The sequence below is a fragment of the Eschrichtius robustus genome, chromosome 11 (genome assembly GCF_028021215.1).
Source record: "Eschrichtius robustus isolate mEscRob2 chromosome 11, mEscRob2.pri, whole genome shotgun sequence".
In the NCBI taxonomy this organism is placed as follows: Eukaryota; Metazoa; Chordata; class Mammalia; order Artiodactyla; family Eschrichtiidae; genus Eschrichtius; species Eschrichtius robustus.
The window spans coordinates 88,730,272-88,754,886 of record NC_090834.1 but is presented as its reverse complement, the minus strand read 5'-3'; the positions used below and the strand labels follow the sequence as shown (position 1 = coordinate 88,754,886).

General features: G+C 44.7%; 1 protein-coding gene across 1 annotated transcript; it reads left to right on the top strand.

Annotated features, from left to right (window-relative positions):
• Positions 1-3,377: 3,377 nt before the first annotated feature.
• Positions 3,378-24,389, top strand: CD59 (CD59 molecule (CD59 blood group)). Its single transcript, XM_068554957.1, has 4 exons — positions 3,378-3,485; positions 12,664-12,748; positions 16,275-16,376; positions 22,847-24,389. Exons 2-4 carry the CDS (start codon positions 12,682-12,684, stop codon positions 23,047-23,049), a joined length of 372 nt encoding a protein of 123 aa, XP_068411058.1. The 5' UTR covers positions 3,378-3,485; positions 12,664-12,681; the 3' UTR covers positions 23,050-24,389.
• Positions 24,390-24,615: the final 226 nt, after the last annotated feature.

Genomic DNA, 24,615 nt, shown 5'->3' with positions numbered 1-24,615 from the left:
TTTGAAGACATATTTTGGTTCCGATCCTGTATTTTGTATAATTGCCTATTTCCCATAAACTAATATTAATAAGCCTTTGCTCTTAAGATGGAAGATGAGATCAAAACTCATTGGCCTATTGCCAGAGGCCCATTCAAAGTCATTTCCTGGCTTTGACGATACTCTGTCATGTACTCCACCTTGCAATTCCCCCAGGAACAGTTCTTTAGTAGGGAGAACTGTAGGAAGAGGGAGGTATATACAGGATTAAGCAGCTGCCATCAGGGACCATGAAGGCAAACTTAGTCTTTCATACTGGCACATGTCAAAATGTTCTGAAGTGGAGTAAGTAGTTTTTCCTGCTTATTTCTTTTTAAATAGGCTCCCAAATCTATTATGCCTATCCTTTTTTTTTTTTTTAATTTTTATTTATTTATTTATTTTTGGCTGTGTTGGGTCTTCGTTTCTGTGCGAGGGCTTTCTCTAGTTGCGGCAAGCGGGGGCCACTCTTCATCGCGGTGCGCAGGCCTCTCACTATCGCGGCCTCTCTTATTGTGGAGCACAGGCTCCAGGCGCGCAGGCTCAGTAGTTGTGGCCCACGGGCCTAGTTGCTCCGCGGCATGTGGGATCTTCCCAGACCAGGGCTCGAACCCGTGTCGCCTGCATTGGCAGGCAGATTCTCAACCACTGCGCCACCAGGGAAGCCCTATCCTTTTTTTTAATCAACCCACTGGTTTTTTGAAAAATAAACTTCCCCAGTAAATCAATGATTTAATTAAAACTAGTTAACGTTGGAAGTTAAAGCTGGCGCCAGGATACCTTGCCATTCTTTGCATCTTTCTTTTTTCAGAATGGCCTCTCTTCTCTCAGTTCCCAGAGTACTCATGATGTCCCAAATCTCCCTGCCACCCCATCCAATCCTTGCTCCTCAGAATGCTTCAGGCTTGCTTATCCTTCCATCAGAATTCATTCTCTTAGTATGTTGAATGAATGGTCTCTAGTTCATACTAAGGTGTGATTGATTAGTTGATAACAACCTCAGGTGTTTTATTTCATTGGCAAGAATGTGTATTCACACAGAAAAGGGATCTAACAGTTGGTCAGACTATGCTTTTGGTGGAGCGAAGCCCATTTCTGGCTCCTAGGTCCCTTCAGAACACCACTTATCTTTTACTCATTTGTCTGAAGCTTGATGTATCAGGAGAGGCAGATATGTAAATAAACCGGAGCTTAAATAGCTTAGGGTTTTTTTTTCTCTTGTGAAAAGTAGGAGGTAACTAGCTCAGGACTGATAAGGTGGCCCAATGGTGTCAACATTCTAGGTTCCTTCCATCTTCCTGTTCTACCATTCGTAGCAGACTTTAACCTTGAAGGTCACCTCATGACTGCAAGATAGCAACTGCAGTCATATTGTATTCCAGGAAGGATGATGAGAAAAGGGAAAAATTAAATGGAAAGTAAAAAGTCAATCATAAGGCTGGAGAGAGGTAAACCAGCCAGGTCTCCAGCAGGTGGATAAGTAGAGAAGGGGCAAGAGATGCAGGTATTAACATGGGCAGCCTGGAAACCTGGTATGAAGGAATTGTAATGGCCCAAGTAAGACATGCTACAGGCATGAATTAGGGCAGTATCAGTAGGAGTAGAGTGAAGAGAGGATGAAATTTAAGTAGCTAAATGATAAAATAGGCAGGAGTTGGTGATTGCATGTGTGGGAGTGGAAGAAATAGAAGTTGATTCCAGGTTCGGGGCTTCATTTATGAAAAAAAAATTGCAGGAAAAGCAGTGGAACATTGGATATGAGTTCAGATTTGGACACATTTTGAGTTCAAGGTGTTTGTGGGACATACAAATGGAGTTGTCCAGTAATCAGTTGGATATGAATATGAAGATCCAGGGAGTGGTCGGGACTGGAGAATAAAGATTTGCAAATCATCTGCAAACATACATACAGTCATCCCTCGGTATGTGCAGGGGATTTGTTCCAGGACCTCCACAGATACCAAAACATGCTCAAGTCCCTTATATAAAATGGTGTAATACAGCCAGCCCTTGGTAACTGCATATTCTGCAGTTGGTTGGCCGAACCTACAGATATGGAGGGCCAACTGTATTCCCAAGGTAAAACAGTGGGTGCACTATAGTCTCCCAGGGAAAACATACAGCCATGGTTCTCAGTCCAACCCTGGCAACACCACATTATGAGAGGGTAATGGAAAAGAATCTCAAGACCGAAAGGTCAAGGAACTGGACGCAAAACCAGCAGAGAGTGGCATCTCAGAACCCAAGAGAGTTTAAAGGAGGGAAGAGCTTATAGGATGCATAGAAAATGCATGTGGAAGAGCTTTGTAAACAAGCTATCATAGGAAACACATGTATTAGCTGATTTAAGCAGACACACTTTAAATATCAAAGCAAATCTTTCTGATTTGAGAATCCTGTTTGTATAGAGAAAAACCAAGATTAAGGCACCACCAAATGAAATTCATTCCCTGACACCCCAAAGCCATCAGAGGATCATGGTAGAAGGCATGTGTCATGATCAGTTGTCATATGATTTCCCCTGCTTGAACTTTGTCGTGGGTTCCTCCGCTCCCGATTCAACATGAGCAGTCCTGAGATGCAATACCTTCTTACCCTGATCCTCAAAGAGTCTCACAGTCCCAACAGAGGTCAATCTCTTGGAGAAAGACCTGTACTTTTGGCCTGCTTTTCCCACTCCCCCTTGTATGGCGCTCTTTAAGCCGGTTCTGCAGTGCGTAGTGACAAAGTGATAACCAGAAACTTCAGATTACATCTTCACCTAAAAATAACGTTCTAGGGACTTCCATGGCGGTCCAGCTGTTAAGACTCCCGGCTTCCAATGCAGGGGGCGTGGGTTTCATTCCTGGTCGGGGAACTAAGATCCCACAAGCTGCAGGGCACGCCCCACCCCCCGGGCACGCCCCATCCCCCCCCCCCAAAAAAAACCCACAGCAGAGTTTCATCTTGGTTCCAAACAAGTCACAGAGGTGACTATGGCTGAAGGGTACTTGGAGGCTACCAGAGCCCGAGAGCAGAAAGGAGCCTCAGGCTGCAGCCAGGCTGGCTAAACCGACAGCCGGGCCAATTGGGAGCTTAACAAGGGCACACAAACATTTTGAAAAACATTTTCATATTTTTTTCAACAAAGGAGGAAAATTCATAAGTCTTGGAGTTTCATATTGTTTTGGTTTTCTATAACAAATCGGAGGAAGAACATCATAAACTTTCCGTTTTCAGTGTTTTACCAAAAAGGTCTTAATCTAGTCCTGGCCACAGGTCTTTTTCTGCACCGGGGCCTGGAGCCCGCAATTGCGCCGGGTCGGGTGACCTTCGCTGGCAAACTGCGGCGCGCAGGGCCAGGCCGGAGCCTGGGCGGGGTGGGGCCGGCGGGAGGAGGCGGAGCCCGCCCCAGCCGAGGCGATAAAAAGGGACTGGCCGGCCCGAGCAGGCGTACCCGCGCAGAAGCGGACGACTGGGGCTGGAAGGTGAGGTCTGGGGGCCGGGAGGGGAGAGGAGCCGCGGTCCCAGTCCGGCACTCGGGGATGTGGGCCGGCGCATGCGCCCACGGGCAGCTGGGCCCGGGCCCTTGCCATCGCGGGACTGGGGGGTTTGGAGGGTCCGAGAGGGCCGTGCCCACCCTGCGCCGGCCTCCGGCGCCCTTCCCCCCGCCCGCGGCCCGCAGCCTCCCCGCGATTCCTTTGTATACGACCAACGAGAAGGGGGGAGCGGGCGCGCTTTCCCAAACACCCCCCATTCCGCGGGCCCTGCCCTCCATTCCCCTGGGAGTATTTGTTTCGAAATTTGAATCTGAAGGGAAGCTCTTGCAGTTTAGGGAAAAGAAATCGCATCGCACCTTGAAAGGAGGTTAATGCCATCCCTGGAAGTTATGGACATTCTTCTCTTCCTCTGGAGGTTTAAATTTTGACTTTTAAACAGCAGGGTGGGGTCGTGACTTAGACATTTTAAGTCCAATTTTAGTTTGCTTGGGCCAGCTTGGGCCGCACCCTTCATAGAGTCTGACGGCAGACTTTTAAGGAAACGTTAAGTAGTGGTTATTTCCATGGATCCTGGAAATGTACCAGGTAACGTTCCATTTCTCCTCTGACGTATGTGGCTTCACCCCTTATCCCGGAACTCACACGGAGAAGAGCTGGGGTTTGTGACTCACCCTGGCAGTAGTTGTGTGACTTCCGAAACTCGGGTCTCATCCGTGCCCTCGGAGTCTTTGTGAAATAGCGATTCGGCCTGGTTGCCACCTAGTGAAGGCTCTGGCTCAGGCTTCCTCCGGTTTTCCTTTTGACCAGTGCTTTCCTTCCTTCCTATAATGCCTCATGTCCACTTTGAAAGTGCCTCCTGCCGTGGCCAGCTGATTCTTTTAAAAATCCTGTTCTTGGCCAGTTTTTTGAGGACATCAGGGGGCTCCAGCTGAGACCTGCCCACCACTCTCAACTGCAATAATTCTATTTCATTCTAAACAAATCAGCCCATACATTTTACAAACCTAGAGACATAGCCCACACCATATCAAGGTTGCTTGTGATGATAGACATTTCTTGAAAAGGAGGGAGAGACCTCAAATACAGGCGAGATAATCCGAAGATTACTTTGCGTACAATTCTGAGAATCACAGATCAGGGAAACAGCTCTTTCCTACCACCCTGCTCTCCGTTGTCTAGCTTCATCTGTCGGTGATGATGGCTCTGGAATGCTCCTAAAATAAGTACAATTTGACACATGGTTTGCTTGCAGAGAAGTGATGAAGTTCATTTGTGGTCAAGGGCCTGGGCTTGGCACCAGTTTGAGTCTTGGCTCTGCTCTTACTGGCGGCGTAATCCTGAGCATGCTATTTAACCTCATTTTCTTATTGCTAAAATAACAGGCCTTACTTCTTAGGGTGTCATAAGGACTAAATGAGATAATTCGTGGAAAGGGCTCTGTGCGCCCCTGGTAAGTGGAGAACAAATGTGGCTGTTAATGTTTCAGTACCCATGTTCCCCGCTGGGGGCAGCTTACTCCCAGTTCTCTAAGGAAGGCACATACAGCTCAGAATGTTAATTGAGGGAGGTGCCTGACTGCGGACCAAATGTGTGAAACTATGGCTTCTGTATTTTCAAACAGAAAACTATGAAGAAAACACCTCATTATGCTGAGTAGCTTGTAAGGTAAAAGTCCAAATACAAATGGATGTTAAGAGTGTGGAGAGCGGGTGTCTAATGGAATTCAGCTTTGACAGCTGCAGGTACAAGCTCTTGAAAAGAAATGCATTAAAAATTCTGGGCCAGCTCCAGAAGAACCTCACAAACAAAAACGCCATAAACAAAACCAAGCCCAGAGGTGCTTGAGATTTTCCGAAGCGGAGGACATGTTATTACTACACCCTATATCTTGTGAAATATCTTCACTACACAGTTGGCTCTGCATGTACAATCTCAAAGGGCAGGGCCGTGACGAAGCTGTCTGACAAGGGCCCTCTTTGGAGAACTAGAGACTTGAGTTCCTGGGACAAAGTGCAAGGAAGCCCCTTCCTTGTTGAGGAAGCTTCCGATTTGTGTAGTTTAGAGAGTTCTGAGATGGTTGTCTCTGGCACCTCAGAGTAGCTGGGAGGGGCTGTTCATTATGATGGTGGCTTTCTGTTTGTCTCTACTTGCTGATGTAATGACTTCTCTGAGCTGAGTGATCTTTGTGTAAGATCAGTGATCTTCTCAGCTTGCCTGGCTGTGTGTGTACAAGGTGATGAGGAGGCAAAGCCCCAAGCCACTAACACTGCTGGCCTCCAGGTAATGTTAAGTTACTTGTGAGTTACTGGCCCCTGGTGAATAGAAGCAAGATCCACCCAGTGTGTCTTTGCAACTAACCTGTTGCCTTGGGAACAGGTAATTTCATCCCCTGGGGCCTCCATTAATTTCCTATAAAATAGGAACGTTGGGTTTAATTTTTGAGAATACTTCTAGCCTTAAAGTTTATCAGCCTCTAAGGCTCCAGGTTCCCAGGAACAGAAACTATACTCCTGGGCATCTGTGAATCTTGTGGCAACATCGCCGATGTAAAATCTCTTCTCTGGTGGCCTTTGTGAACCAATTTATTTCAGAAGCTGAATTCACAAGAAGTTTCCCCACCAGAGAGTTTAACTGTGGTTAAGAGCTCAGACCTGGGTTTAGATGCTGCTCTGCCACGTACCAGTTCTGAGGTTGGTGTATTCATTTTCTATTGCTGTTGAAACAAATCACCACAAACCTAGTGGCTTAACACAACACAAATTTATTAATCTTACAGTTCCATCTGTCAGAAATCTGACCCGGGCCTCACTGGGCTCACATCAAGGTGTCAGCAGGGCTGTGTTCCTTTTTGGCGGCTCTGTGCGAGAATCTGTCCCCTTGACCATTCAAGCTATTGGCACAGTACAGTCTTTGGGGTTGGAGGACTGAGGTGCCATTTCCTGGCTGAGTGTCAGTTAAGGACCATTCTTCACTTCTAGAGGCCACCTGTATGCCTCAGCTGTGACCCCCTTGCTCTGTCTTCAGAATCCCCATGGGTGGGCAAAGTCCATCTCACTCTTTGAATCTTTAGCTCTCAGTGTGGTCCCCAGTTAGAAATGCTAATTTCTAACTGGACCCCACCCAAGACCTGCAGAATCAGAACTTCTAGGGTCAGGGCCCAGCAATCTGTGTTTAACAGCCCTCTAGGTGATTCTGATGCCCACTAAAGCTAGAGAACCAGTACTGTTACCCTATTTTATTTTCTTCCTGGTCTTTAACATTAGTTGGTGTCCACCTCCGCTAGATTGTAAGGTTCTTGAGAGTGGGGCTTCGCCTGGTTCAGCAGTCACTGTAGCCCAGTGCCTAGCATGGCACCTGCTCAGCTCACAGTGGGCTCATAAATGATCGTTGTGGAGATGACTGGGCGGTAGGTGCCGAGACTGAACTTGCTTCGTAGAGTAAATATACCCACCGATGTATTCCTTCAGTTTGTTGGGTCATTGGAGTGTTAAATATTTTATGTTCACATTTATTTGGATTGTTTAGATAGATAGATACGTAGATAGATAGATACGTAGATAGATAGATACGTAGATAGGTAGATAGATATTTGGGGGGACTGGCTGGGGTCTTTGGATGGACAGCAGCACGTCTTTGTTTTCCTATTTAAAATAATGGAATATAGGTTTGCACTGTCCATAAACTGACTACCCAAAACATTTTCAGGAACTTGATTAGGGATGCCTGTATTTGTAAATCACCTTGCAACTTGTAGCTTCCCCTTACATCTCAGGTGGATGGAAATGAATAAATAATGATCAGGTTGGTTCTTATTGTAGGATGAGAATCTCTAGTACTTCAGAGATCTTTTGTTTTAACCCCTTGCTGCTTTCTGCTGGCATCTTTCTGCATCATCTCTGATCTGTGATCTCTGCTCTCTGTGTGAACATTTCCAAGTGATGGGGAGTTTTTCACATTTCACCAAGGGAATTGATTTCCATATGTGCTGACACTTTGCACAGTGCCTGGCACATGGCAGGGAGGGAGGAAGGGGTGGAGTGATGGCAAGCAGTTGCTCTTAGGAAGCTCAGAATGCCTCCCTAATTGATCCTAATGCTCTTTGTAAATTACACAGAATAACCTCTCCCTCTCTTCCTTGGTGGCCATTACCGTATTTGAAGATGGTTACTGTCTCTGACTCTACTTTTCCAAATAGGACAGCCCTGGTTTCTCCCAACCATTTCTCCTGGCTTTTATAGCTGTTTATTTTGCTGTCCTGATAAACTGGAAGAAATTCAGAAATCTGGCACCTCATAGTAAAAATATTATTTCCAGGTCAGGTCTAAGCCCAGGACAGAGTAACCCCAGGATTGTGTGTGCATTTGTCTGTTTGTTCCTTAAAGTGCCATGTAACATTTTAGCCCATAGTGAGCTTTAAAACCCTCAAGTCTTATTTTTATATTTTATCATTCTATAAAATCATTATCACCACTTCACAAATTAGGAACTGAAGTAAAGTAGTTGACTGCTTTAAGGTTATATAAATTGACAGCAGAGTGGGATTAGAATATAGGTCTTTCAGGACTACTAGAAAATCACACAAGCCTCATTTTTTTTTTTTTTTTTTTTTACAAATATAGGGTGTGACTAAAATAACTATTTTTAGACATAGGAGAATATATATACATGAAATATTTTTTACCTCAATGTAGCAGATTTTGAAAGGTGGTATATATTTTTAATACTTAATCAGGTGGAGTAGTACAAAAATAAAAACTTAAGCTGCAAGTGAAATGACACATAAGTACATTAAAATATTCTTCACTCATGTTGAGAGCTCTTTCTATAAAAATGTTCATTGTTAAGAAAATATATTTAAGCATAAATAAGCTGCTCATAATTCTACCATGCTGTTAATCACATGATCCAAAATGTTTGGAAAAGTTGGAAGTTGTTCCAAGCATTTTTTTATACGAGTGTGTATGTATGTGTGTTTGTGTGTGTGTGTGTGTGTGTATATATATATATATATATATATATATATATATATTTTAAGACAAAGTAATAAAATTATAGCTATTTTTAAACTGGCTTTTTTTCTTAATGCATTGTGAATAGCCTTCCATGTCTGTTACTCTTCACGGATGTGTAGTTCCCCACCATGGAAGTGTACCATAATTTACTCATCTTCTTGTTGGGAATGTATGTTACCAAATTTTTACTGTTTTAAACAATGCTTATATATCCTTGACTGTTACTTATTCCTCTGGTGAAAAGCCTATTTGACGTGCCCCTGAAGGAATTCCCTTTAGACTCAACTTCAGAGCCACCCAGGAAAATCTGTCCAGACTTCCTAAGGCTGGCTCCAGACGTGTCCTATGACTCCCAAATGGTGTTTTCCAATAGGCTCACCGATCTTATTCTGTGGACCTTTTCCAGAATGACTTTGGATCTACGGCCATACCACCCTAAACGCGCCCCATCTCATCTGATCTCAGAAGCTAAGCAGGGTCGGGCCTGGTTAGTACTTGGATGGGAGGCAGAATGACTTTGGGCTGTTTCCAATAATTAAATCCATTGTTTAAATGAGTCCTAATATGTTTAGAAAAGAGTGATGATGTCTTCTGGATGCATCTTGCATCTAAGTGTTTGGCTGGGTGGACTGGAAAAGTAATGGCAGCTCTCTGGGTTCATCTACCATCTGATCTACACTTAACTTATGGGCATCATTTTTAAATTTAAAATGGAGGATGTTTTAGACTAAGGGGCAGAGTTTCAAGCCATGAGGTTCAGTTCTCTTTTTTAATTCTGTAACAGACTTGCCAGAAGACGGGTGATCTATGACTACTACAAGGGAAAGTTTTGTAATGTGTGGAGTTTCCTATTTCTAAGTATAAAAATAATGCTTGGCTCATTATAGAATATTTGGGGAGGTATGGCAAAAAGTAAAAGGTCAGGAAGAGAAATAAGAGATTATAAATAATCCTGCTTAGTGTTTACTACTATCAGCATTTTGGGGGCATTTATAAAACAGCTTTAAAACAATCAGCTATTTTCTGTCCCCCACCCCTGCCATTTCATAACAACATATCGCCCTTGGAAATTCATATTTCAGTAGTGGTTAATGAAGACCTGGTCTTCCGATTCGAACAGCTCAGCGTCCGTACACTGACCACTTCCTCTCTCTGCCATCTTGGCCCTCCCATAGCCAAGTCACAGAAACAGCCTCTGTGACTACCAGCCAGTCCTGTGGACTTAAAGCTCAGTCTTGACACTCCCCATCCAACCCGGATGGATGGCCTTAGGTTTGGGGGCTGCGATCTCCCCTGCCCATCCAGTCCAGAGTGTTTGTCCAGCTTCCTGACCTGATGCTACCTTCTGTCGACCCTCCCCACCCTTCACCCCCAACACCCCCTCCCTGCCCAATTTCTTTTCCTGGGAACCTCATGACTTCCCAGTAATACTCATGGTGGCTACCGCTTTTTGAGGGCCTTCTTTGGCCAGGCACCATGCTGTGCAGTACGTGTGATTATCCCTGTGTTTACTTGGTGAAGAAGGGAGGCCCAGAGGTTGAGTAACACACGGCAGTAAGTGGCAGAGCCAGAAATATTCAAGGCTTTGTTCACCGGTCGACGAGAAAGCCTGTCCCTAGACCAGTTCACTGTGCCGTTTCCGCTGCTTTTGTTAAGAGATGAGCCTTTCTTAGTAGACCCTTCTTTCTGATGAGCGTCATCAAGGGCGAGTTCACTGCACTGCATCCTCTTTGTTGTAATGGTGTTATTCATGCCAAGGACCATTCCGAGCGAAGTCTCCTGGAGCTTGTAGCTCCTGCCAGCCCGGCACCCTTCCAGCACCTACCCGCCCCCGTCAGGAGGTCCCTCCCTCCTCCTCCAATAGGGCTGCCTGAGGAAGCAGATGTTCTTAACTTTTAGGAAGAGTCTGATGCTCCCCGCGTCCCTGTTCGCGGACCTCAGATGGGTGCCTTCCTCTCCTGTTCTCTTGCAGCACTTCTTCCCAGCCCCAGGCCTATCTAAGCTGAGTGTGTGAATCATGCTTTCTACCCAGATGCCCCCGAGCGTGAGGAACCAGGCAGGGAGCTGGGGTGTGCTGGGCCTGGGCCACTGGCTGGGGGTGGGTGGCGCGGGAGCGCTGTGATTCTCTCCCTTGACCCATCTGGCTCCCGGCAGAGGGCATTGCAGGGGCGTCAGGTGCTGGCAGGAGGGTCTGGGGCCTCTCCCTGAGCTATTAGGATGCAGAGACCTCGCAGCCTCCATCTCTCAGGCTCAGGGAACAAGAGAGCCTGGAAAGGCCGACAGTCTGACCGGGAGGTATGGACGTGCCTGACTTCGGGCAGGAAGTCTGGGTGTGGTCAGGAAGGAAGTCCAGGGTGAGGTAGGAAGCGGTGACAACCACCACTTTTCTGTGACTGTCAAGCACATAGTTAACTTGTCTTATCTCACCTCAATCTCCTGGTGTGGGAAAGCGCCCATGCACCTGCCCCTTGTTATAGGTGAGGAAAATGAGGCTCGGTAGCCGTGGCAGAGCCAGACCTTGTGTCCAGGTCTTTGCCAGCCTAGAGTCTGAGTTTCTGACCACTGGCCTCGGGCAGCCTCAGGTCCTCACCGCGCAGGGGTGCTGTGGGCAGCTACGCCCCGGGAGGGTCAGCCCGGTGGCGGGGGGGTATTAGTAGGCTGTGGTAGGCGTTGCAGGTGCCAGAGGGAAGTGGGGGTATTCAACCTGTAAAGAAAGGCCAGGCCCAGTTAGATTTTCTTCCCACCCTCCCACATGTCAGCAGGCGACCTGTCTCTCTCCCGGGCGTGGCTTACTCAATGGTGTCTTCTTTGGGCAACGCCAGGCCCTGCCCTGTTCGCTTCCCAGTTCTCCCCTGGCCTTCCTCAGCCAACTCCTGAGCGTCACGTGACCTTCAAAGGTGTGCGAGATGCCATTTCCAACCCAGAGGAGGGCAGGGCCCACCCACCGAGAGCCCCGTCTGTCTACCGGGCAGAAGTCCTGGCCTGTGCGGCCCAGGAGAATAGAATGTGGAGCCGCCCTGGTTTGGAGCAGCTGCTGCCTCCTTGTTGGAGGATGGGCTCAGGGAAGTCGGGGTAGGGTCGGGAGACTCCTTAGATCTACTGCTCATGATTCGGACTTAGGCAAGTTAAAAACCTCCCTGTGGGGACTTCCCTGGTGGTCCAGTGGTTAAGACCTCACCTTCCAACGCAGAGGGTGTGGGTTCGATCCCTGGTCCTGGAGCTAAGATCCCGCATGCCTCGGGGCCAAAAAAAACCAAAACATAAAACAGAAGCAATATTGTAACAAATTCAATAAGGACTTTAAAAATGGTCCACATCAAAATCTTTAAAAAACAAATAATGAAGTCTAAAAAAAAAAAACCTCCCTGTGTCTTGGCCTCCTGCTCGGGTAAAAGGAGGGTTCAAGGTGTTTCAGCCCTCCCCGCTTCTCCCCTGATGCTCACTGCCACACATCTAGGCATTAATGTAATGGGGACTTGTCATCAGAGGTACCTGGAACCCCTCCTTACTTTTCCAGAGTGAGGAGGAGGTGGGGAGCCAGAGCTTCTGTGCACGCTAAGCCTTTGCCTCCTGTTCTGCCGCTGAATGCACGCTGGTGCCCTCCAGAGTTACCCCTTCCATCTGATGCACTTAGTGGCGTGGCCTGGAGAAGTGGCCCTCGCTGGGCTCAGGCTTAGTTCAGCCAGCAGCTGGGGGTGGGGCCTCGCAGGTGCTGCATTACGTACTTTGTTCACATTCTCATTTGAGTCAGCGACCCTGAAGGGGAAGATAGTGCTGTCCCACTGCTCAGTCGTGAACACTGAGGCTCAGAGGAACTGAATTTATTCAAGGGTGCACGGCTACTGTAGGTGAGAGCTGGGGTGGGCCCGGTGTGCTTTGACTCCCTGCAGCTGCCCCTCCCACCAGGCCCAGCAGCATTTCTTCAGTAAGCCGAGGTCTCAGCCGGGGAGGGACCAAGCCCTGCCCCCCCCCCCCACCCCCACCTGAGAGCACCCTCGGTTCATTGCACCCAGCCCGGAGGTTCCCTGCTTTCTTGGTCTGCTCACTCCTTCCCATGTTTCCTGAAAGCCCCCAGGCCTTCCAGCTCTTGGTTTCTGAGATACCCGGCAATCACCTGTTGGTTCATGACAATGCTTTGTGTTCCTTCCTTCCAGAACCTGTAGCCGGTCACAATGGGAAGCAAAGGAGGGTTCGTCTTGCTCGGGCTCCTGTTCAGCCTGGCTGTCCTCTGCCATGTAGGTGAGTGGTCCAGAGGGACATGGATCTGGATCATGTAGGCCGCCTTGGCCCTTAACTTCTTCTTAGGCCTCGGGAAGACCAAGCTGATGCCACAGACCTCGGGCGGGGCTTCGGTTCTTTCGCCGTCGGTGTTACAGGTCCAGGGTGGCGTGACTGCTCCTTCCTGTGTTACGGCCCTACCCTGAGGGGAGCACCTTCCTCAGTTACAGTTCATCCTGGGTGACAGAGCTGCTTTTGTGGGGAGCGATTACACCGAGCTGCTTAAGTTTCAGCCCACTCACCGCCAGCCGCTGGGGCTACCGATGGATGCCATCTTCAGAGTGCTGAGCTGAGCCGCCCACCCTGGGCTTCTCTCACGTGATGCAGCTGCTGCTTATAGCATTCACGTGCTAATCACTGTTCTCAGCATTTTACATGTATTTACTTATTTAATCCTCATGTCCGCCCTGTGGAGCAGGGACTATTTTTATTGCCATTTTACAGGTGACAAGACTGAGGCCCAAAGAGATTAAATAACTTGTAAAACATCACACCAAAGTGGTGCAGCCAGAATTTGAACCCAAATAAGCCTGGCACCAGAGTGTCTGCCCCAGCTCCTTCACGGGGCCACCCCTCCCTGCCTCCTGGAGATCCTCGTTACCTCTGTAACAGTAGGAACACCTGCGTTACTTGCTTTGCTTCCTTATGAACATCAAAGGTCATTTTCTGCCTATGTCATGTTGGTACTACTAATTGTTATTTATTTTTGAGGGGTGGGGACGGGAGGCAGAAAAGGAAGTGGCCACGCGATGGGCACTACAGAGGCATCTGCATATTGGAACATGTCTTAGAGCTTGTAGCTTTAGTAGCTCCCATATGGTGAATGCTTACTAGGGCCTGTACCGGACCCTGGCTCATTTAACCCTTCCAGCCATCCTGTAAGGACTCAGTACTATTACGCCCATGTTACAGTTGAGGAAACTGAAGCAAAGAACAAAGGAGCCCAAGGACACATTTGAACAAGTTTTCCCTCTCTGAGAAAAGACAGAAGTCACAACCCCCCTCCCTCCCCACGTCTGTTGATTGTAGTCATGGAGGTTTGTAACGTGGTTCGCTATGTTACAACATACATTATTGTCTTAATTCTTCTACCCAGTGAATTTTCTGTAGTAAGAATAGCCTGGTCATACCTGCTTTCCAGCAGTCTACATTTGTTTATGGAGCAGGCTTGGGTTTGGCGCTGTTAGCTGTTCTGTAACAGGTCTCGGGGGCACTTAGGTCTTTCGTGAGGGAGTCGGAGTGTGAAGAAGATCCCCTCCACCCTGGCTAAGTAGCTAGAATATCAAACAGCCACTGACTTATTGCTTGCCCCTGACCTGGTCTCCCCCATAGTTGGTCCTGGTTTTTTCTCTTTCCCACTCAGGACAATTAGAAGAACATCACGGTAAATAAACCAAGCGTGGGCTTCAGAACTGATCGCCTGGGTGTGAATCCCAGCTCTCCTCTTAGTAGCCATGTGACTTTTGACAAGTTAGTTAACATCTTAGTCTTAGTTTTCTCTTGAAAAATGGGGATGGAGATCCTTGAGCCTGCCTCTTATAGCAATTCTCTGAAGATTGAAAGTTTAGGTATTTGAACACTGTGTTAGCTGTGAATATTTCTGCCTCACAGAAGTTCCAAAGGTGAGCTCTCTTTCCTCTGTCTGAAGGTTTGACGTGGCCATTTAAGATGTTATAGGGACTTCCCTGGTGGCGCAGTGGTTAAGAATCCACCTGCCAATGCAGGTGACACAGGTTCGAGCCCTGGTCCGGGAAGATCCCGCATGCCGCAGAGCAACTAAGCCTGTGCACCATAACTACTGAGCCTGCACTCTAGAGCCCACGAACCACAACTGCTGAGCCCATGTGCCATAACTACTGAAGCCCGCGTGCCTAGAGCCCGTGCTCCACAACAAGAGAAGCCACTGCAATGAGAAGCCTGCGCACCACAACAGAGTAGCCCCCACTCACCGCAACTAGAGAAAGCCAGCCTGCAGCAGTGAAGACCCAACGCAGCAAAAAATAAATTAATTAATTAATTTTTTAAAAAAAGATGTTATAGAGAGCTTCACTCCTGTCTGTGCTCAGGAAGTGAGAAGCCACTTTCTTCTGGCCTTCTGAGAATTCCTCTCCCTGGTGATGAACCTAGACTTTGGCCTTAGAACTAAAAGTCAGCTCTTGGGTTCTAAAACCCACATTTCGTCTTGGTTTAACCATGCCATTCTTCTATGAGATTTTACATATTTCATCTTTGAAAATGTCTTTTCACACCGATAGGTACTTCCAAATACTGATTACGTGGCAGAAGCCATGTGGCCGGAAGAAGGTGATCTCTTATTATAGAAAAGAGTATGTCTACATGAATCAGGAAAACTTGCTTCCAACTCTTCCCATCACAAATGTGGAATATGACTCATCTTTTTCCATCACCATTGTTATAAAAAACAGAGAAGGGAAAATAATCCAGTGAAACTTGAAGTCTAGCCACCAAAGATGAATCCTAAGAACATGAGTGGGAGGGTTAGTCATTTTTCAAATTGGGGAACCAGAGGCATTTGCTTCTGATATAAGTTGACCCTCGTGTTCAGTGTCACTGTGCATGTCTTCCCACCCACGTGGGTTTAAAGTGTATGGCTGCCGCCTGCCCCTTGACTGTGTTTGCTTCTGGCGATGGGTCAGTCCCTCAGCAGGGAACAGCTGCAGTGAGGACGCCTTATCCCAGAGGCCATCAGACTTGTTCTGCAGAGGTCCAGATAGTAAATATTTCAGGCTTTGCAGGCCAAGAGACAAAAATCAAGGATATGATGTAGGCTTTTATATAAATAAGAGAGAAAACAAATTTCTCCAAGTTTTTAATTGACAGAGTTCAAAAATTTAATAATTGAGTACAATTATTTATAATACAGATCTACTAATGAGAAGAATGGAATTCTTTCTGGGAGAATAACATTTTGCTTACTTGGGATTCAAAAGTTAGTGTTCCCCATCATCAAATTGGTTGCAAATGTTCATCTGTTAATACTGATCTGTAATGAGATTTCATGCATTTCATCTTGGAGCATGTCTTTTCACACAGATAGGTACTGCCAAATCCTGATATCAGTCTGTGAGAATGTTATGTGATAGAGCATATTCATTGCTTGGAAGCAATGAATTTATAGAATTCTGTTAGTTTATCCTCTTAATGGATTCCTTTTAATATGTCATTGCATTGCAGATTAATCACTTCCGGTTGAAAGTAGGAGAAAGCTTCTCAATTGCACAGTTAAATGGATTTTGAAATCTGGAAATTCCCTTTGCACTTGCCTCAGGGTCCAAAAAACTGCTGCTGGAACTGTAGTTTGAGCTTGGAAAAATATATCTACTGCAGATATATGTGGGAAGGAAGCCCACTCTGAGTTGCTGACCTCTGACCCACACTAATGGAGATGGTGGGCTTGCTTCTGCTGCCAGGAGGGTGAGTCATTGCTGGTCTACCAGGTGCTGACGGGCATTCTTCCTGATCCTAGGTCACAGCCTGGAGTGCTACAGCTGTGTTAACCCAGCTAATGGCTGCACTACGGCCGTCAATTGTTCACATAACCAAGATACTTGTCTCATCGTTAAAGCCGGTAAGAGCCTCCCCCTCCCCCTCTTCCTGAGTGTAATGGGATGAAGAGGGCCTGGGAAAAGATCTGGGCCACTCTCATTCTTGTTAGACTCGTATTCAACAAGTAATAGCTACCATTTAATAGCACCAGTGGTGTGCGGCACTAAGCACTTTCCATTTGTTTTTTTATTTAATATTTCCCATCTACCACTCGGGGTAATATTTGATTCCCGTTTGGTAAATGAGGAAACTGAGACTCAGATTAAGCAACAGACTAAGGTCAAGGAACCAGCTCAGGATCTGAACATGGGAATCCATCTAATTCCAACACTTGTGCTCTTCACAGCAACACTGGCTGCCTCCCAAACTTTTGAGAGCCTGCGCTGTGCCAGAGCCTGAGCTAGGAGCTCGGGGTACAAAGATGAAGAAAGGAGACGATGACAATTGTGAAAGAGGCCTGTGTAGCTATTACAGATGTCTTTATTTATACCCGTGTCTCATTCCGTGGGGAATTTAATACATACAGAGTCCTGAGGGGACTCAAGCTGAGCTCAGAGGACAAGTAGGAAGTAAGAGGACTAAGAGAGGAAGGGTGTTCCCAAGAAAGGCAACAGTAGGTGCCGAGGCTTGATGGCCTCAGAGAACAAGGCACTCATGGGCTTGGGGTAGGGAACTGTCAACATTGACAAGTTTTGTCAAATCTGCATTTTCCAAATTGGTTAGACTATGGAATCGCTTCCTCCATAAATCCTATTAAAATAGAATTTAGGAAATGGTGGAGAGAGGCAAGAAACCAGCAAAGGCATGACCTCTGCTCTTGCTGGGTGTGGTTCTGGATTGAATCAATGTGTGGAAATGATACTGGTGAGGAGTGGCTGTTTCAGGATCTGCTCAGTTAGTGTACAAGGTAAACCCCCTGACTTCCATCTCTAAGAGATAAAAGTAAAAATACCCTTCAAGTTAGTTCACTCCTACCCTCTATGTAAATTCTTCCCAGTGTCCACCTCAAGGAATGCTAAGCACATCAGGTAAACTCATAAAAGGCTTGGGAGACCCACATGTTCAGAAAAACCTGATAGAAAGGAGGAGGAGTTTCACTTCTCCAGAAAGGAAAAATCCCTCAATAAGTAAGGACAAATTAGAATTATCCTGTCTAAAGAACAGGAGTATCTCATAATTTTGATATAAACTCCTGGAATGCAGCTCAGATTCCAAGGCCTGCATGTAAGGTCCTTGATTCTGTAGGGGACAGTTCCTCTGCCTCACCTGGAGGACTGTATTAATTGATTGTTAATGTAGAAAGCATAGTGAGGCCCCCAGAGAGAATAGTCATTCACTCCACAAATATTTGAGCACCAATTATCTATGAACACAGAAACCTACTTCTTAACCCTGATTGTCTGTGTCTCTTAGACCCCCACTACAAAAAGTATAATTTCCAAATGAGAGAATAAAGGCAATATTATGTGTAGAATAAGTATTAGATTATCAGTTAGAAGCTTTGAGCTCTGATCTCTGTCTTGCCACCAGTAAGTTCTTCCTGCCTCTGTTTTTTATTGATGAAGTGGGTGTGTCAGATGGTAGAGGTGGAGAGAAGGAAAGAGGGAAGTAGAGTAGACTAGGAAACAAATCCCATTGTTTCCTACCTGAATGGTTAAACTTTCATTTTAGTTGTTTTCCAACATTATTGAAGTATAATTGACAAATAAAAACTGTGTATATTTAAGGTGTACAACATGGCAATTTGATATACATTGTGAAATGATTACCGCAATCAGTCTAATTAACACATCCACCCCCTCACATTGTTACCTTTCTGTGTGTGATGAGAACACTTAAGATCTACTCTGTTAGCAAATTGCAAGTAGACAATACAGTCTCGTTAACCGCAGTCATAATGCTGTACATTAGATTCCCCAGAATTTACTCATCTTATAATGAACTGTTATGCTTTGTAAAAATGATTAATGTAAACAATGAGGCACGTCTATTAGAATGGCCAAAGTCTAAAACACTGACAACCCCAAATGCTGGCGAGGATGTGGAGCCACAGGAGCTCTCATTCATTGCTGGAAGGAGTATAAATTGGTACACAGTTTGGCAGTTTCTTACAAAACTAAACGTACTCTCACCATAAGATTCAACAGTTGCATTCCTTGATATTTACCTAAACGAGTCAAAAAATTATGTCCACTCAGAAACCTACACATAGATGTTTATAGCAGCTTTATTCATAATTACCCAAACTTGGAAGCAACCAAGATGTCCTTCAGTAGATGAATGGATAAATAAATGGTGGTACATCCAGAGAATGGACTAAAAAGAAACAAAGTATCAAACCATGAAGAGACATGAAGGAAACTTAAATATGTATTACTGAATGAAAGAAGCCACTCTGGGAAAGCTACATCGTTATGATTCCACCTATGTGATGTTTTGGAAAGGGCAAAGCGAAGGAGATAATAAAAAGGTCAGTGGCTGCCCGGGGTTAAGTGGGGGAGGAGGGAGGGATGAATAGGTGGATTTTTCGGGCAACGAAGCTAGGACTCTGTGTGATACTGTAATGATGGACACATGTCATACATTTGTCAAACCCCATAGAATGTACAACACCCAGAGTGCATCCAAATGTAAATTATGGACTTTGGGTGATGATCATGAGTCCATGTAGGTTCATCAGTTGCAACAAATGTACTGGTGGGAGATGTTGATAGTGAGGGAGGTTGTTTGGGGTGGAGGTGGGGCTGTCGGGGGCTCTATGGGAACTGTGTACTTTCTGCTCAGTTTCGCTGTGAATCTAAAACTACTCTCAAGTATAAAATCTATTTTTTTAAGGATAATGTGAATCTTAAATAGTTTTCTTCTTCTCATGAACATAGGTCCCCAAACTTCAGCTAGACATGTGGTAACAGCAGTTCTTGAAATATAGATATTCAGACCTTACAGTAAGGCAGATAGTAACAGAACATCTAAATGCCCCTCTGACTCTGATTGACATCAGCCTGGGAGAGGCGAGGCACACTGTCATAAACACGAATCAAAGGCCAGGCATACATTGGAGAAATTATTTAATTAATCTAGCCGCATTTTCACCCCAGCTGTGAAATGGGAATACTTATCTCCCAGGGTCAGTGGGGCAGTTAGTGGAGAAATGTGCGTGATAGTGCTGTGCAGATTCAGTCTAGAAGAGAGACAGATGGGCGCTACTTCAGCCACTATTTACTGGCGTCCTGGCTAGGTCCTGGAAATATAAACCATGTACTTAGAGTCTGGCAGAGCCTCTGATGACAGTGCCAAGCAATCATTTCTGTAATGGCCTTTCAAATAAGGGACACACTGAAGGATGCCTAAGGCAACTGGGGACTACTGCTTGGTAAAGGCAGACTCAAGGCAAATCTTCAGAGTGGGGAGGCTGTGCCTAGCAGAGAGAGAACCTTTAACATTCCGGTGACTCTGTGATATGATCCACTTTTACTCGGGTGATTCTGATAGTGGCTTTGGTGAGAAGCTCACCGTTGAAGGTTGTTATGCAAATAAGTTCATTCAAGTAAAGTGCTTGGCTCACTGCAGGACACATAGTAAGTGATTAATTGGTAGCAATTATTAATAAATTACTATCTGCTCTCCCCAAGCTGTTAGGCTTCCCTAATCAACATTCTGGTGACTTTAATGCTTTCCCAGTTCCAAAGCCTGATTACTACTACGTAAGACAGTAACTTATTAATGCTGTCCTATTCAACAGCATTCTTTAGTACAGTATTAGAAGCATCCACTTAAAATATTTATGATCCAAGCAGGTAGAGTCACTGGAACACTCCTATCTGGCCTCTGCCACTTGACCAAACTTCATTAAAATCCAGGCCAGACACTCATCTCCTCTGAGGGGGAGGACAGAACAGTTATACCTGCAGTTATAAACTTAGAAGTTTTGTTCTGAGCTGTGAATGAAATAGAATAAATTAGTTACTGGCCTTAAATAAGGAAATAGGCATCTGTATTTTTTTCTTTCCAACACAGAAGAAAAGAAAATGATTCCAGGGCAGGGACCAACCTTCTATATCTGTGTGTCCCCAGCATCTAGCACAACTATCTTCTCTTCTCTCTCAACTCTCACTTTTTAAAAATATTTAACATAATTTTTCTAAATATTAAAAAATCACTATAAGCTAATTGGCATTGTATATTTTGGCCTGCATTTTCCTTTGTGTGTAAAAATTGGGACCATAATGGCACGTTCTTCTGGAAAATTTTCCTGCTTTACTGAATAATCTAATGATTTTTAAAGGAAGTTTAAGCTATGTTTAAAATAAATTCATCCAGTGATTTTTTATTTTAAATCTCAATCTACAGAGAAATGTATAAATGAAAGATAGTCTTCTGTGAGGGTAACACTGTTAAATTACTTGGGAATCTTTTCAGAGAAAAGTAGTATACTCACCGTCACACATATACTTTATACAAACGGATCACATTCTACATATTGTTCTGCATCTAGGCTTTTTTCTATTGAGATATAATTCACATATCTCAGTTCCAGAGTACATTTTAAAGTGCACAATTCAGTGGCCTTTAGTATGTCCACAACTCTGTACAACTATCACCACTCATTTCAGAACATTATTGTCACCCCGAAAGGAAACCCCATACCCATTAGCAGTCACTCCCTATTCTTCCCTCGCCCATACCCCGGCAGGGAGTACTAATCTACTTTCTGTCTCCATGGATTTGCCTATTCTGGACATTTAGATATAAATCGAACCATACAGTGTTGTGGTCCTTTGTGACTGGCTCCTTTCACTAGCATCATGGTTTTTTTGGGTTTTTTTTTTTGTTTTTTTAAAGTATATAATCTATTCTTTTTTTTAAATTTTTTATTCATTTATTTATTTTTGGCTGCATTGGGTCTTTGTTGCTGCTCGCGGGCTTTCTCTAGTTGCAGCGAGCGGGGGCTACTCTACGTTGCAGTGCATGGGCTTCTTATTGCGGTGGCTTCTCTCATTGCAGAGCACAGGCCCTAGGCACACGGGCTTCAGTAGTTGTGGCTCGCGGGCTCTAGAGCACAGGCTCAGTAGTTGTGGTGCACGGGCTTAGTTGCTCCACGGCATGTGGGATCTTCCTGGACCAGGGATCGAACCCGTGTCCCCTGCATTGGCAGGCGGATTCTTAACCACTGCACCACCAGGGAAGTCCCTGAGCATAATGTTTTTAATGTTCACCCATGTTATTGGATATATCAGTACCTCATTCCTTTTTATGGCCAAATAATATTCCATTGAATGGATATACCACATTTTGCTTATCATTTACCAGTTAATGGACATATGGGTTGTTTCCACTTTTTAGCTGTTTTGATTAATGCTTCTATGAACATTCATGTGTAAGCATTTGTGTGAACATAGTTTTCACTTCTCTTGGGTAATATATTTACCTAGGAGCAGAATTACTAGGTCATATGGTAACTATTTTTAACCTTTTGAGGAAATGCCAGACTTTTCCAAGATACCTGCACCACTTTACCTTCCCACGAGCAATATTTGAGGGTTCCAATTTCTTCACTTCCTTGACACCACTTGTTATTTTCCAATTTCTTGACTATAGCCCTCCTAGTAGGTGTGAATTGATCCTCATTGTGGTTTTGATTTGTATTTTCTTAATGGCTAATGATGTTGAGCATCTTTTCATGCACTTATTGGCCCTTTGTATATCTTTGGAGAAGTATCTGTATCCTTTGCCCATTTTTTAATTGGGTTGTCTTTTTATTGTTGAGTTGTAAGAGTGTTTCATATATTCTGTATACTATACTCTTATCGGATATATGATTTGCAAACATTTTCTCACTTTTTGTGGGTTTTGTCTTTTTAATTTTTTAAAATAGTGTTCTTCGAAGCACAAAAGTTTAATTTTGTTTAAGTCCAATTTATCTATTTTTCTGCACTTAAAAAAAAAAACTCAGACTCCTCCCATGTCAATACACATGGTCCTGTGGCATTCCTTATCTGCGTGGAACTTCGTTGTGTGGAACTCTACCTAATTTACTCAAATGCTTTTTTATTAACTGACTGTTTGTCTTTTAAGTTTCTTGCTGCTACAGATAGTAGTGCAGTGACCATTCTTGAGCATATACCTTTAACCTTTTTTCAAGTAACTTCATAGAGTAAATTCTAGAAGTGGGATTGCTGGATCAAAGAGGGCATGTGTTTAAAAATCTTGGTGATTCTCTCAAACATTAGTATGATTTCCTGTTGCCTTCCATATACACACAACTGTATTGGCTCTGATGAGACTTTGCTTTTATGGAAAAGTTCCATTCAGAGCTGGATCATTATTTACTTAATTGTTCCCCTTTATAAGCTAACTGGGATACATATTTTTACCCAAATGTCTCTATTTCCCCAGGATAAGTTCTAAGAAGTAGAACTGAGAGTTCAAAGACAGGTGCAGAGTTTTACCTGCTTGATTGCTTATCTTTGTGTGTGTGTATTTCCCCCACAGTGCCAACAAAAACTTACTACCAGTGTTGGATGTTTGACCGTTGCAGTTTCGAAGCCATTGCGAAAGCCTTAGGGGAGAAGGAGCTTCAGTACCGCTGCTGCCAGGAGAACCTGTGTAACAAAAATGATGGGACGAGTATATCAGGGAAAACAGCTCTGCTGGTCATCCTGCTGCTGGTGGCAGTCTGGAGCTTTTGTCTCTAAATCTACACCAGGAGGGCTTCTCCTAAATCTCCTGTTTCTGTATACTTATTTCCCGTGCTGCTGCGTTCCAAAGGCTTTATATTTTCCAGCTGGATCCTGTTGGGAAAGACTAAAACTAGCTTGAGCAACTTAGATTACAGAGAGGAACTCAGAGGGACTCTGAAGACCAGTTCTGTTGGCGGAGAAGACCTGTTTGAGGGAAAAAGTTTGAGTGAAGTGCTTGTGATTTGAGTAACGTTGCATGCTTCTTACTCTGCTCTTTGCAGTGACAGCTTGAGTATATTCTCTGCAGTCTTCAGCTATTTCCCTCTGGTTCCTTGGATGTAGTTAATGTGATCAGTACTTTTTTGGGTGACTGGGGCAGGGGGCTCCTTTTCAACAGTCTCTCACACGGCATGCTTTATTCTCGTCTTTCATGGCCCCTGTATTGCAAGGTAGGCATGGTGCATGTTCCAGGTGTGGGCTGTCAGGGACAATGAGATTCTTAATGACTTGTATTCTCAGCTAGAAGGTGTCTGGCTGGGAAGGAGGTAAGCTTTCCAGATGGCAGGGCATGGAAGCACAAGGTCTATCTTTAGAGAAGTACCAGAGGCTGAAATCTGTGTTTTCTTCTGTCCCTAAATTTTGTATTGGCTTTGCTGTCTTTCACTAGAAAAACTCAGTAGCATAAGTTAATGGTGTGTTAAAACTATCCCTCCCACTTCCCGCCTTTTTTATTGGAATGGTAGGCTGTCTTAGCTTTGTCACACACAGTTAAAAACTAAACATTTGAATATTCTATGTTACATGTGACTTGCAGTTATTAAGTATGCTTATTTTAAATGTTACTGGTAGGAAAACTCTTCATATGTGTATGTATAATGCATGAATGGAAAAGGAGGAGCCTTTGGGGTTGCGATTTGAGATTTCCAAATGTCATCATAAACAGTAACAGGTCTGAAGGGATGTGTTTTACCTGCCGACATCCAGCCTGTTGGCTCCTAGCTGAGTCAGAACAGATAGTGTAAAATACATGTGTAAGGGCTGTTAGTGTAATCACAAATGCTGAGGCTTTCAGAAGCGCTACCAGTTTCCTAAAAAGTGATACACCTTTTCAGGATGACAAAGTTTTGCCTCTTTCTTGTGGGTACTGGTGAATAATTTAAGATCCAGTAGACTTAATGACATTTGTATGCTTACAATCTTGGCTGTATTTAACAGCATAGCCTGACTTTTGCCGATGAGAGTGGAATTTCTTGATTAACATTAAAAAAAAAACAAAAAAACTCCTTGATTATGTGATCTGTTGGACAAACCAGAATGAATACTGCCTTTCTGAAAATAAAATCTCATCAAATGCATGAGTGTGGTGATTGGCCCAAAAGGATAACAACATAGGTGACATGCCCAATGGTAGCAACTGAAAGAAGAGATCTTGGACAGTACCAGATTTCTTCTGTTGATGCCATTACTTAAACACAGACCAATAGAGGCTTCCTCATCAAAACCTAGCATTACCTTGGTGCTCTGTGTTCCCTGTTGGCTCAGAGCTTTTCCTTACATCATCTTTAATCTTTTGTTCAAAGA